Here is a 13834-nt window from a genome sequence, read left to right as displayed (position 1 = left end):
TCAAAGGAGAAAACCAAATCTGGTAAAAGACTTTAATTAAAGTTAATTCAAATTTAGTTAAACTTTGTTCTTGTCAAGTTAATTAGATTATAAAGCATGATATTATTAAATGTTAATTTATTATGCTCCTTATTACAACGAGATAGCGTCATCTTTAATTATATCAGAACATTTTTCAGAAAGTAGACATGAGAAAGAGAAAAACCCCACAGGAGCATCAACATCAAAACAGGAAGCCAAATTTGCTGAAACATCAAAAAGTTCAAATCCAATGCCAAGCCCACAAAAAGAGGGTAAATGTTTATTTTGAAATGTGCTTGATTGTGCTGTTCATACATAGTAATGATATCAGAAATATTGAAATGATTTAAGGAGCGGAAATTTGATTATAATCATGTGTCTGCTAATGAACATATTATTATCTTGTAAGATACTTTGACAGTTAATACTAGTATTTGTATATTGTATGACACTGCAGTGCAATATGGTCAAATAAACTCATCACTAAACATTGAATTAAACTGTTGTATTGTGTATTATTATTTTATCACAACAGAACCAGTGTATGAAGAAAAACTTGATAGACCACAAATTCCTAAAGGGTTCTTGAAAAAAGTTGAAAGCCAACTTCGTTCTGTAAGAGAAGGTGGTGACTCTAAAGTGGATAGCAACAAGTTTGTTATGAATATCTGGGACTTTGGAGGGCAGCCTATATACCATGTGATACAACGGGTAAATTGTATTGATTTATCTAATTTCTTAGTTTTGCCTTTAATTTAGTATGCCTCCTGTTACAATACTACCGAGGTAGTAATATATTATCATGCCATATAGAATAGCCAATCACTGATCACCATTTACCCATAACTTTGTACAGTTCAATTTGAGAACCATAGAATAAAGATATACTTACACCTTACTGAAGAGTTTGTACTTATTAATACATATACCTCCTTCTGAGGTTGTGTTGGGATCAGGATCTAGTAATCTAGTAATTGTCTTTTGGCCTTGTTACAATATCAGCCCTGACACTCACTTGATTTGTAGTAAGAATCTACTTCCAAGGTATTACAAAAATGTTATCATATGTTGATCTAATATGGTAACAGTATATCAGTTATAAAATACAATTATTATTATTACAATATTATAAATTATTTTATTCTTCATTTAATTGAATACAGTCAACTCAGTCTCTAGTCTCTAATTACCAGAAACCAAAACCAGACTTGAGGTCAAAAAAGTTCCAAATTCTATTTACCTTTAAAAACACATTTGGAATATCACAATTTCTGTAAACCCAGACATATTTTGCCAGCCGAAGGGTCTCCAGTTTTAGGAGATTTTAAATAAAATAGTATTCATTGTCTACCATAATGTAATATTAGCATAGATGGATAGCAAGGGGAGAGATGGGGAGAGAGAATGTAATAAAACATTCATTATTTATTAAACCAATGATTAAGATTGTAAATGTTTCCAAGGTGAACATGCAGTATGTGAGGAAAAAAATAAGTATCAAATGATCAGTTGTGCCAGTATTCTGACACATGTGTATAAATGGTTTTTAATATTGACAATTATGATTATTTTTAATAGATATTCATGGTGTCTTATGCTGTTGTATGTGTGGTATTTAACCTGAATCAAGATCTTGATGCCCCAGCTAAAGTTCGTGATCCAACAACTGTAAGTATATTTTACAAATTTCAAATGTTCTATGTAATTGTACATAAATAAAATGTTTCTTTCATGTTATCCTTTACCTTAACAAAAACTGTGCAAATAGCAGATGCCTGATATATGATTGTTGTTATTTCCATTTCCATGATAGTGTTGTTTTTCTATATAAATTGGTGCTGCTATAATTACCACAATAATAAGATAATTTGCCACAATGTTTTTCAAACTACCTGTTTAAGAATTTAAAATGTAAATGTTGTTCATTTTCTTTTTGATTTAGGGAAAAATGTATGATCATCGAATGACAAATCTTGAAATCATTCTGTTTTGGATTCGTTCAGTTTTTGTAAACGTAAGAAAAGGACAGAAAAACAAGATAATGCTGATTGGTACACATTATGAGAGCCTTGGTAAAAATGAACAAGAAAGACAACAAAGGGTACATATATGTTATCACATTTTGTTTCATTAAACATTACAAAATTGTATATTGTAATTGATTCATTGGAAACAATATGTAGTTTCATATAATAATGTTCCATCAGTTAGGTCTATAATAAAACAAATAAAAGGTATACAAATATCTATGATTTTGCACACATTTTTAATTTGAATTCTTATATTGGTATAATTATAATTTTCCCTTGACATACGTTTAATTACAATGTGATGTTATTTAATTTAGGTAAAGGCAATAGAGAATATACTTTGGAAAGCCCTGGAAGGAAAACCATTTGAGGACATGGTGTATCAAGGAGAGCTCTTTACCATTGAAAACAGTGTCTCATTTGAAAAGAGCGGTGCTTCTAAAATCATTCTCCAAATACAAAAATTAGTCCAGATGATGATTCTTACTTTGCCAATCAAATGGCTACAAGTACTGCTGGAAATACAACAGTTACGAAAAGACAAACTATATCTACCAACATCTGAGGTTAGAATATGATACATTTATATAAAAAAATTGATTGATGAATGTGTTTTAATAAATAAGTGTTTAACATCCATTACATTTGTTTATTCTTAAATCACATTAAAGCATTAAACCATGTTTTTTTTATTGCTGCATCGAATGGTGTTAAAGTGAAAAAAAAAACTTGTTATTGATAGTAACAGTAACAGTATGCTGTCTGTGTTAATTGACTGTTTATGGTGAATCTTCAAAAAATGTTTATCAAACAGGAATGGTGCAATTGTTTTAGTACCAATTGTGCCAAAAACAAAATGAACATTTTGTTTGGCAATAACAATTATTGAAGTAAGTAAGTGGTAAACCTTGAGTTTACTGTTGGTTAGGAAACTTTCAGATTTCAAATCTACCTTGCATGATAAATTATTATGTCCTATATACTGTAAACAACCTTTCAACATTAACGAAACGATTGATAACAGAAAACCAGTTTGTAATTAATCAACATTTTTGTTTTCATTACATTTTTCATTATAATATTTATTTGCCTTTTAGATTAATGATTTACTTGCTAGTTGTAAGATAACTGACAGAACACAGTTTCTTGAGTACTTGCACGACATCGGTGAGATTTTGTTCTACCCAGATGACAAGATCCTCAAAGACAAAATTGTTATAGATTTGATGGGAGTAGTTGACAAGTTTAAAACAATCATCACAGTTATAGATCCCAGCATTCAGGTTTGCAAACTTCACTTCTTTGATTGGTGTCAATTATTGGTGAATATCAGACGTAAACATTGTTTTTCAGTGTGATGGATTTAGCTGTAAAAATTTAATATCTGCCACACAGAGAACGAAATTATATCTTATTAATTCTATTATATTCTAATACTAAAATATATGCTTGTAAACGTATTACTGTAGCACTCCCATTAAGGGAAGACCCAACAAAGTGTCCCCTTAATAGATGTTAGCTGTGATGTTAACCTCATTCATTGCACAAGTAAGTTTCAATAAGGTTGTCCCAAAGAAGAGGTTTTACTGACCAGAAGAACAGTAATTACTTTGTTGCATTGACAAATTACACTTGTGCTTTTATATTTTTTTAGCCATCTTTGAAACAGCTTTGGAGAAATTTAAATGGGGGTAAACTAGATGAAAAACTGTTGCGGCATATATGGAAGGATGATTCAGATGAGATGATTATCTTCTTTGTGTCTCTGATGCAAACCTTTGGGTTAATGTGTGAAAAAAGGAGTAAAGAGGTATTTACATTTTATTTAAAATATTTAGTTCAATTATTTTTTCATATATTCCATCTACTACTCTTGTTCCATGTTTGTTTCTATAGAATGTTGGACGAACGTTCTACGTTCTTTCACGCCTGAAGCCCCAACGTGATGATACAAATGCTGTTAAATATGAAGAGAAACGTGCTATTTCTCTATTTCATGACTTTGATGGCTACCTACCAGATGATCTCTTCCAACGTGTTACAACTAAATTTATCGAGGAATTTCAAATGGAAGATGTTGAGCCTACATTGTCCTATGAGCATGTAGAACTGCATATTGATGGCCATCATTTTGTGGTTCTAAATGTAGCTACCATCAACAATTGCCGTTTGTTTCAGGTAAACCTAATAAAAATGATGCTATAAGACTAAAAACTAAACCTGAGAAAGTATCATCTTAGGAACATAACTCTAAATGTTTAATTACCTCTGAGAAAACATCAGTCTCAGATAGAATTATAATAGAAACATTATCAGTTTCAGATTTTCAGTTATATTTTCCATTATAGATATAACAACAGTAATAACAGTAAAATGGAAAGAGACAACATTTACTTGAACAAAAATTAATATAAATATAAATAAAACACACTAAGCATTACATAGCATTACAGACAAATAAACAGAAACATGTTGGCAGAAAATCGGTGAAAATATAGCAATTATCTACATTAAAAGGTGATTATCATTCATCTTGTATGGTTATAATATTATATATAGATTATATATTGATTATAGTGGCAATTGCTTTAATGAAAATTAAAGAGAAACAATTATGAAATGAAAATAAAACAAACATTGATTTTGATATTGCAGACAACAATAGTTAGAACAGACATCATGAATGCTGCTGGCCTTCCTGAAGATGATGATCCAAAACCTAGCATCTGTAAGAAGGTAAGTTAATGTAAAAATAATATTTATGAGTTGGATATGTAGAGTATTACCAATGTTGATAATTAAAGATAATTAAACAATAAACAATAATTAATAATTAATTTATTTAAACATGGACAACTTAAGGCTGCAGTGCAAATATTCAAATATTTCAAGCTTTTATTTTTTTCTATTCTAAACAAAATGGATATGTTGCATTTCAGTTGTAAGCGTAAATACTTTTTTGATCATTTATAAAAACTTTTGAATATTACAGTACACATTTTGTAAAGTAAAATATTAATGTATTTTGTATTTCAATATGTTTTGGTGATCCGATTCTGAAACACGCTTACATGTTATCATTCTTTGCTCCATTTACTAATTTTTTTTTTTAATAGCTAATACTACTTTTTTTGTGGGTAGATATAATCGACTAAATCAAATTATTCTATTTTCTAGGTACTAACTTTTCTTGAAAAAGAATTGCACTTTTTGAGTGAGAAGAATGCACATGGTGTCAAAGTAAAGATGTACATCCCTTGTGTGTGTGGTTCGAAAGGTGAACATACTCATATGCATGTTATACGCAAATTTGACAAAGATGTGTTGCCATGTGGAAGCAGAGGAATGGAAGTTAAACGTTACCGTAATCTATTTGGAGACATTGTACTAAAAGGTAGAGGATTTGTGTTTGTATTATCCATCAGTTTCACTGATACAGGTTAAAATTTTAGGATGAAGTAAAAAAAAAACAACTTTTTTTTCAACCCAAACAAAATGAATGAGTTAAAGTTCAAGTTAACAACTTTGAAAATAAAGAATATATATTCTTTATTTATTTAAGTATATTTAATGGATATAAGACATTTTATTTGCATCATTCATGAAAATGAATATTAATTGTATGTTACTTCATTATAAGAAGTTACGATCTTTCCCTTTGCAAAAAAGCTGTATACGATCCGTATACGCTGAAAACGTATACGACGTATACGGATCGTATACGATTTCACTGTTTACATTATTTCCACTCTGTTGCTCCACAAAGAGTTGGCGTCGTATACGTTTAGCATACGTAACGTATACGTTGTTTATTCATGATAAGAATATCGTATACGGGACGTATACGAATCATTTACGAACAAACTAGGCCATTTTATAAATTATAATAGTAGTAATGAGTAGAATAGAGCTAAATAAAACATTTAAATTGTCATTACAACAAATACGTACGTAGGCTGGCTCTCTGGCCTAGCTAGCACCAGCCACTAGTCTAGTAGTATTATTAGTATAGTAGTAGTAGGAGCTAGGACATAAGACCATATTTATTTCTATTTATTAGATAGCCTATAGGCTACCGATAAAATTCAAACAACGTTTTTCGCAAGTCAATAAAATACGCTAAACAGTTATACTACTACTAGGTAGGCCTAGAAAGGACAAGACAAGGGGCCATTTTCACGATGTTGTTTGCAGTTTTCCTTTATAAAATATGACAGAGGTCAGTAAATTCAGCCGCCGACGACGACCGAGCGTCGCTCGGTTGCCTACAGTTGCAACTCGTGGTCGACTCGGCTCTCTGGTGGCCAATCATGCATATCATCGGGTACGTCGCGTCGTTCGATCTTCTCAATTCGTCACACCACGTGCGAGCTTTGGCTGGTCAAATTACATCGTTTATGTTAAGCGATATTATTCCGCGACATGTGTTGTAGTATAGCATCGAGATGGAGTAACAATACTTTGGCAAATAATGCCGAAGAGGAAAACCATGATCCAAAACAGAAGTGGGATGTGTTGATATGTACATTAACATTATATAATAATAATAATTATTATTTAACGATGAATACAATCGGATTTTGAATATGAAGTTGATCACTTCCGTAGAAAAAAATTAAAAAACAAAATTAGTGGTTATAGTAAATACAGTATATCGAATTTCAATTTTTTCCCGGTTAAGCGAACAGATTGAATTGCTTTCATTTATCTCAGCGGTATTTCTGCTTGGTGATTAAGAAATCATAAAACATGTCTTTAAAAAATAACCACTCTCAACTGTAAATAACAAATTAAATAAGTCTACTAAACATTGTTGATTTCCCATGGACCCAACAATACCCCAACTATTTCATTCATAATTGTTTATTTGTAACAGTTTATTTGAAATCCTTGTCCTTTCTTTTCAATTGTGTGATAATTAAATTAGATTGTACATGCTGATGCTGTATATTATGTAAAAAGATGAGTCATGTTTATCAGATTCTTGAAAAAGATCAAAACTTTGAATTCTCAAAATGTGTTCTAGTTATATCTTTATTTGGAGTTAGACACGTACTACATTCATTAAAATGATAAACAAATATCCAGCAGCCGTGTGTACAGAGGGGCACAAAAAAACTATTAGCTACTAATATTGTACACAATTTATTACATACAATAGTAAAACGTCAATACGTAGTTACGAGGCGGTATCCTCGCAACTAGGCTCATAGTTGTTTACCACTCCAACATATGATATGAATAAAGCCTATCTTATTAAGTATCTCGCGCCCGCGCATATACAACAAAAAGTTACAAAGGTTCACATATTTATATTAACGATTTTTTTTAAATTTACGAATTAAATAAATAAAAATATAATTAAATACCGCTTGGCCTATCAGCGTTTACCAGGGAGATGTAAAATAAGTATTTAACATTTATCTGGTTTTACGTTCGCGTACAATTTATCATTTGGATTTTTTAAGTTACAGTATATTTAATATACTGCGGGCCCAATTTAAAAGTTATTTATTTATTTCCAAGTACATTATTATTAATTAAAGCACTTTCAAATTAATAACAGCACATTTTGTATGATTCACTTATTAATGGAACGTACCAAAGTAGGTTATGTTAAATTGTATTCATCAGTGACAACTCTAGGAAATTTACAGCAATTAGTTCTGATGCCTAAAATAGTAAAATGCTTTAAAACGTCGGAGCTTCTTTTTTTGTATTTTTGGCTGTTGAATGTTTTGTTGGCACCCCCTAACTTTGCAACGATGATATCCATAATGCATCGATTTCACCGTCGTTGATTTACTACTAGCTAGAGTAGGTTATTAAAATAATACAATATAACCAAATCTAATATATAGGGGAAAGCTAGCTAGCTTATTTTCACAATGAGTGTACCACAGACTCTTTTCCTTGGCGTATTTTTCCCAGGCCTAGTTACTCTTAGTTTACTAGAGCTGCTGCAGTAGCTAGTTACTGCATGTTCGATCTATACATTACAATTACAATATGCCTATAGCCTAGCTAGCTAGAAGTCATCGAATTTACTATCTACTTTGGCCCACTGTAACTAGGCCTACATCCCTTTTTTTTTTTTATGGCGAGTTAAAACCCGTAGCAAAAAAATCCTGTTGGACAACAACACATGATTGAAAATGAATGAAATCTGATCCATCCATGTGATGCATGTATACATGCAGCACACACAACACAGGCACGTTTTGGGCGAATTTATTTGGATCATTCCATATATATAATAGGGAGCCACATGTATTCTACATTTTTATTACATCGTAATTTATGGATTTTACTTACTCGTTTTAAATTTAATATACTGCGGGCCCAATTTAAAATTTATTTATTTATTTCCAAGTACATTATTATTAATTAAAGCACTTTCAAATTAATAACAGCACATTTTGTATGATTCACTTATTAATGGAACGTACCAAAGGTAAAGAAATAGCAGAGGGGATAAACAAGACGGAACAGCCTGGGTGGGTTTTTATGCTTGATAGAAAAATAACGTCTTGTAAAATACAGCACCAATTTTTTTCATTAGCGAAAAATATGAACTAAATCATCATAGAGAATTTAATGTACATATACCGACTGAAAAAAAAAACAAACAAATTGTACACTAATTACTGCCGTCAAGATGCTCCTGCCATCGTAACGTATGCTATCGTCGTCTTGTAAAAAGAGGGACAGTCCCTTTTCGCTTGGTAATATGATGCAGTTTGTATACACGCGTCGTATCGTATACGGATCGTATACGGATCGTATAATTAGGAAATTGTTTATAAATGATCGTATACGGTTCGTATATGTTTATTATGCGGGCAGGAACTTCCGAATTGGCGTATACGTTTCGTATACGAAACTTCCTATACGAAACATATACGAAACGTAAGTAAATCGTATACGTTCGTATACGGCTTTTTTGCAAAGGGTTTAACTATTATAAAAATGCCATAAAATGATTGAAGTAAACTTTTTTTAGATTTATATAATAAGTCTGTGTCATCATCATTTATGATAATCCACAGAATTTAAAAAAAAACAGTATTATTGTAAATGCACTTCTAGTTTATACAGTTTGTAAAATGTTGCTTTTTGATTTATTTTTGTTTAGCATCTGAATCGAGAGATAGTACAAAACAAAGCATAGCTCTAGATTATGACAGTGATGGTCACAGCAATGCACAAGCTTCCATTTCAAGACTTCAAAGAATCACTCGTAACGTGAAGGATAATAAAGGTGCAGTAAAAGATTTATTATGAATGATTGTCATCATCATCGTACACTACAATTCTAGGTTTTTAATGTTTAAACCATGCGATAGTTGAATGCAATTGACTTTCACAGATATAAATTAATATCAACACTATACAGCGCAATATATGCCAACAAGTTGATGGTAAAGTATTATAAATGAAAAACTGTTCAGTCCAGCTAATACAGAAATTATCATTAGTGTATATTTTTGAAGATCATCATTTTAAATCAAATTCCTGAATTGCCGAACTAATGCATTCATAAATAACTTTGCTAAATCAAATTTATTATTATATCTAAAAGAGTAATACTACATAAAATAACAATACAAAACAAGCAATGGTACATCTTGGTTTAACTTTATCACTATTTTGTTGTTTTATTGTCATTGTAGCTTCTACATCAAAAGAAGCTGGTAGACAGAAGAACATAGATCCAGAATCTGATACTGATGATGATGATACTGTTGCCAAGTCTTATAAAATGACAAAGGGGAAAACATCTCTAAAATCAAAAGTTAAGGGATCTAGTAAACGAAGGAGTATGTCAGATGTCAAGGATAACAAAGGTATATTTTATGATAAAATAATTATTATGTTTAGTTATTATTGTGAAGGGGTAAAGCACAATTGATTCATAATTTTGTTTTTTGATGTAGACTATGTGGATGACCTAACTATTGACAAAGTGTCCAGAGAGATGGATCTTTCCTGCAGACGATTTGGTGTTCGTTTGGGGCTTACATGGTCTAAAGTGAATACTATTTTTGATAATGAAAATCAGACAGATAAAGCTACAGCAAAGATGCTGAAACATTGGAGGAGCAACATTGGTAGTGACCTTAATCAGCAACAAGTATTGTGCACTGCACTAAGACAACATGGTCGTAATGATCTTGCTGATCTGCTGTTTCACAAATATGGTGACATTGCAGGTACTTTTGTGCACATATAAAAACATTGCACTCTCATTGATGTCATTAAGAGAGCAATGGCACATTTAAATCAAATATGACTCGCAATTCTCAAAATAAATTAAGAATCGTCTTAGGTGTGTTATAAAATCTTGCTCATAGTACTGAATGCTTAAAAAAATATATATTCTGATAATCATATTTTTATTTAAATTTGTTAATTGATACAAAATTATGTTTATTTTCTATGGACGAGAGATTCCAAAACAAAATATTGAATGGAAAAGGGAGTTGAATTTAATTGAAACAGAACTCAATAACTTATTGCTTTTATTATTTCACAGCTTGTTTTGATGATCAAGATCTCCTATTCATCTGTGACAATTTACATCAAAGTTGGAGAAGACTAGCAGTGCGACTTGGAATCAAATGGGACAACGTTAATAAAATTGCAGACAAAAACAAACATGTAGAAGATGCCATAATGGAAGTATTGGTCCAATGGAGAAATAGCTGTCAACATACAGAAGCACATCAACTACCTACAATGACCAAGGCTTTAAAACAACAGGGACGTGTTGATTTAGCTGATAGCCTGTGTACAAGATATGAATACAAAGATGACGTCAGTTTAGAAGTTGCAGTGTTTACAGAGCAATCAGGACAAGGTGGGTAATGATTGTTATTAAAAACAAATGTTATATGTATACTTGATACTACTGTAGAAATAATCACTATTTGACTTTTTATTGTCATCAGCAATTATTTGATAAACAAGAAATGTTTAAACGTGATTAAGCTTGCTACCAATTTTTTCTAATCCACTCGCAAAGATTTGTAATAGGACTTTGTTTATGTAGAGCATCTTGTGTATATGTTTGTCTTGTGAATGGGATTGCCACCTTTAAGAAGGTTGGTGATTGAATTCACTTATGGTTATCCTTGGAAATTTGCCTAGATAACAAACAAAAAAAACTGTGTCGAAAATGAACACGCATCTGAAAAAACATAAAAGAGAATGGTCCCTTTCTTCCCATTCATCACCAATAAAACAAGTGTATTTTTACTGGCCATACAGATGCCTTCAATCAGTAAACTACATCCAATATTGACCCATTATGTTTTTGGAGAAAATCAAATATTTATGTAACTTATGTTGTGATAGGATTATGCATGTATTTTACGTAAGGACGTATACAAATTTTGTATATTTTCGAGCGTTAAGTTCTCTTGTATTTAGGAAATAGGTTAGCTATCTTGTAATTCTAAGAATACAATAATAAGAAAATAATTAGTAATTAGGCTCATGCATTATTCATGATTTCTGCCTTTTTTCCTGATGGGAAAAAACAAATTCTTACTGCCAATAAGCCTACCAATAGAATGTTATATTCCAGAAATGTTGCTTAATTTCAGCACCTCAATGTTTGAAGAATAACAACCAAATGTATTTTATTTTAATGAAGACAATTAAATGTGTTTTTACAGGATGCTTAACAGACTTGGACTTCCTGATAATTTCTGAGAAGATGACAGATTGGAAGAATTTCTGTAGGCATCTTGGTATTGCTGATGTTGAGCTATCACAAACTGAGAGAAGGTTTTCAGCGCAGACTGTAGAAGCAACGATGGAATCACTGGTACAATGGCGATGTAAGCAAGGAAGAGATGTGAACCAACGAGAGGAAGTAATAAAAGCCTTGATGGCAGTTGAGAGAATGGATATTGTAGAATTACTGAAACAGTTTAAAGTGTCTATTGAAAACCTACAATAGACACCCGATTCTGTAGCTGTTAGTACACTCAGTGTGGAAGACTGTCGACAGTCTGCCAGAGACCTGTCTGACTGTATTAAGTACTTTTAATACACGATATCGCTGTCATTAGGTTCATATCTATAGACAATTTGTAACGTTATAATATGTATTCAATATAAAATCCACTCGGCAACCAGAATAGTATTAGTAGCAGGTTTATCGTATTGCCATGCATGGATCTAGGTGTTTTCCGCCGCTTTTAGGTCTTCTAGGCCTAGGCTAGTCAATTATTGTTATTGATTATACGAATTACGTAATTAGTTTAGTAGCTCATCTACCTTTTTAGCAGGGCATAATGAATATCGTAGCTAGGCTAGGCCTACTAGCGTCAAATCAATCAATTATTTGGGTGGTACGAGTTTAGGGAGTTAAGTACGAGTTGGCATGTACGAGTCGACCAGGGGGTGAATCGACAGGTTCAGGGACGATTCGGCCCTGAGACGATTCGGCCCGGGACTATTCGGCCCACTTTTGGTGGGACGATTCGGCCCACTTTCGGGCCGAAACATCCCACTTTGTGGGCCGAAACGTCTCACCTCAGACCAAATTCATATTCATTTTTGTGGGTATTTATCAAGTTTTTAAAGGTGTTTAACAATCCGTATTTTATTGATATTGACATTTTGATATAATATATATAATATTATTAAAAAAAACGTAATTTTATAATGAATTTATTACTTCGAAAACCTTGTTTATTTCGTGCATTCGCCAAGCGCCCAACAGAGGGCGTAACTTGTTTACATCGTTCGCGTGACTAAAAATTGATCATTTTCGACAATGTTTTCAAAATGTTTGCTTTATTGCATCTTTATCCCTAGTAGTACTACCCCATAGTCTCTCTGGAAATAAAGTTTGGGGAAAAAGCTTATTTTTGCTTATAAAATGCATATCAAAGCCGATAAATGTAAGTGTGCCGAATCGTCTCAGGGCCGAATCGTCCCGGGCCGAATAGTCCCGGGCCGAATCGTCCCAGGGCCGAATCGTCCCGGGCCGAATCGTCTCAGGGCCGAATCGTCCCGTTACCAATCGACAGGGTACACCTACTAGAGCATAGGCTATAGTCCTGCGAGAATGGGAAATCTGGCCTAGATAGGCATAGGCCTACATTGGGTATGCCAAAAAAAAGCTATCCTATCATATCCTATGAGCATAAAAAGGCCTCGTAGAGCCAGAGGTGTTAGCCTACTATGGATCACTATTATTTAGGCCTAGCTAGCCTAGGCCTAGAGTTAATTTTAAATTAAGTAGGTAGGCCTAGGCTCCAGTAATTTCGGTCGCGTTTTCGGCCTATTTTTCAGGAAATGTGAGAGGTGAGGTGGGTTAGCCCAGCTAGGCTAACCTAACCTGTAAGTAGTATTCTAGCCCATCCATGATGGGTACGGGTTGGCATTTGTACGGGTTGACCCGTATCTGTATTCTAGCTAGGGTGCTGGTCAACCCGTACCCATGCCAACCCAACTTGGCTAACTCGTACCCAAATCATTGGTCAACTCGTACCCACTTGGGCTAACCCGTACCCAAACCAATTCGTATGTAATATCATGGATTTACTCCATGGTAATATAAATATACTTTTAATAGCATTCGCCATTAAACATAGGTACGGGCCAGCCCATGATTAGTACGAGCCAGCCCATGATGGGTACGAGTGAGCCAAAGTGTTGGGTACGAGTAAACCAAAATTTGGGTACGGGTTGACCTGTACCCTTCTAGCTAATCGTACTAGGCCTCGAGTAGGTCTACGCTAAAGTCCGGCTACAATAATAGTCTA

At 32.8% G+C, this 13834-nt stretch overlaps 1 protein-coding gene across 1 annotated transcript; it reads left to right on the top strand.

Moving 5' to 3' along the window:
- Nucleotides 1-1969: 1969 nt before the first annotated feature.
- LOC144842362 (uncharacterized) lies at nt 1970-12018 on the top strand. Its single transcript, XM_078698815.1, has 12 exons — nt 1970-2122; nt 2369-2617; nt 3149-3334; nt 3706-3861; nt 3948-4229; nt 4707-4787; nt 5229-5445; nt 9187-9312; nt 9725-9898; nt 9989-10264; nt 10588-10911; nt 11732-12018. The coding sequence occupies exons 1-12, from the start codon at nt 1970-1972 to the stop codon at nt 12016-12018; spliced, it is 2511 nt and encodes an 836-aa protein (XP_078554941.1).
- Nucleotides 12019-13834: the final 1816 nt, after the last annotated feature.

The sequence above is a fragment of the Antedon bifida genome, chromosome 5 (assembly GCF_963402885.1).
Source record: "Antedon bifida chromosome 5, ecAntBifi1.1, whole genome shotgun sequence".
Lineage (NCBI taxonomy): Eukaryota > Metazoa > Echinodermata > Crinoidea > Comatulida > Antedonidae > Antedon > Antedon bifida.
This window is presented reverse-complemented; position numbering and strand designations above follow the sequence as displayed.

What these genes read in the sequence shown, in the direction of transcription:
- LOC144842362 (XM_078698815.1), top strand. Translation starts at nt 1,970, where the DNA reads ATGTATGATCATCGAATGACAAATCTTGAAATCATTCTGTTTTGGATT. An exon ending in TTATAGATCCCAGCATTCAG is followed by an intron (nt 3,335 to 3,705) that starts GTTTGCAAACTT and finishes ATATTTTTTTAG; the next exon opens with CCATCTTTGAAACAGCTTTG. An exon ending in AGATGTCAAGGATAACAAAG is followed by an intron (nt 9,899 to 9,988) that starts GTATATTTTATG and finishes TTTTTGATGTAG; the next exon opens with ACTATGTGGATGACCTAACT.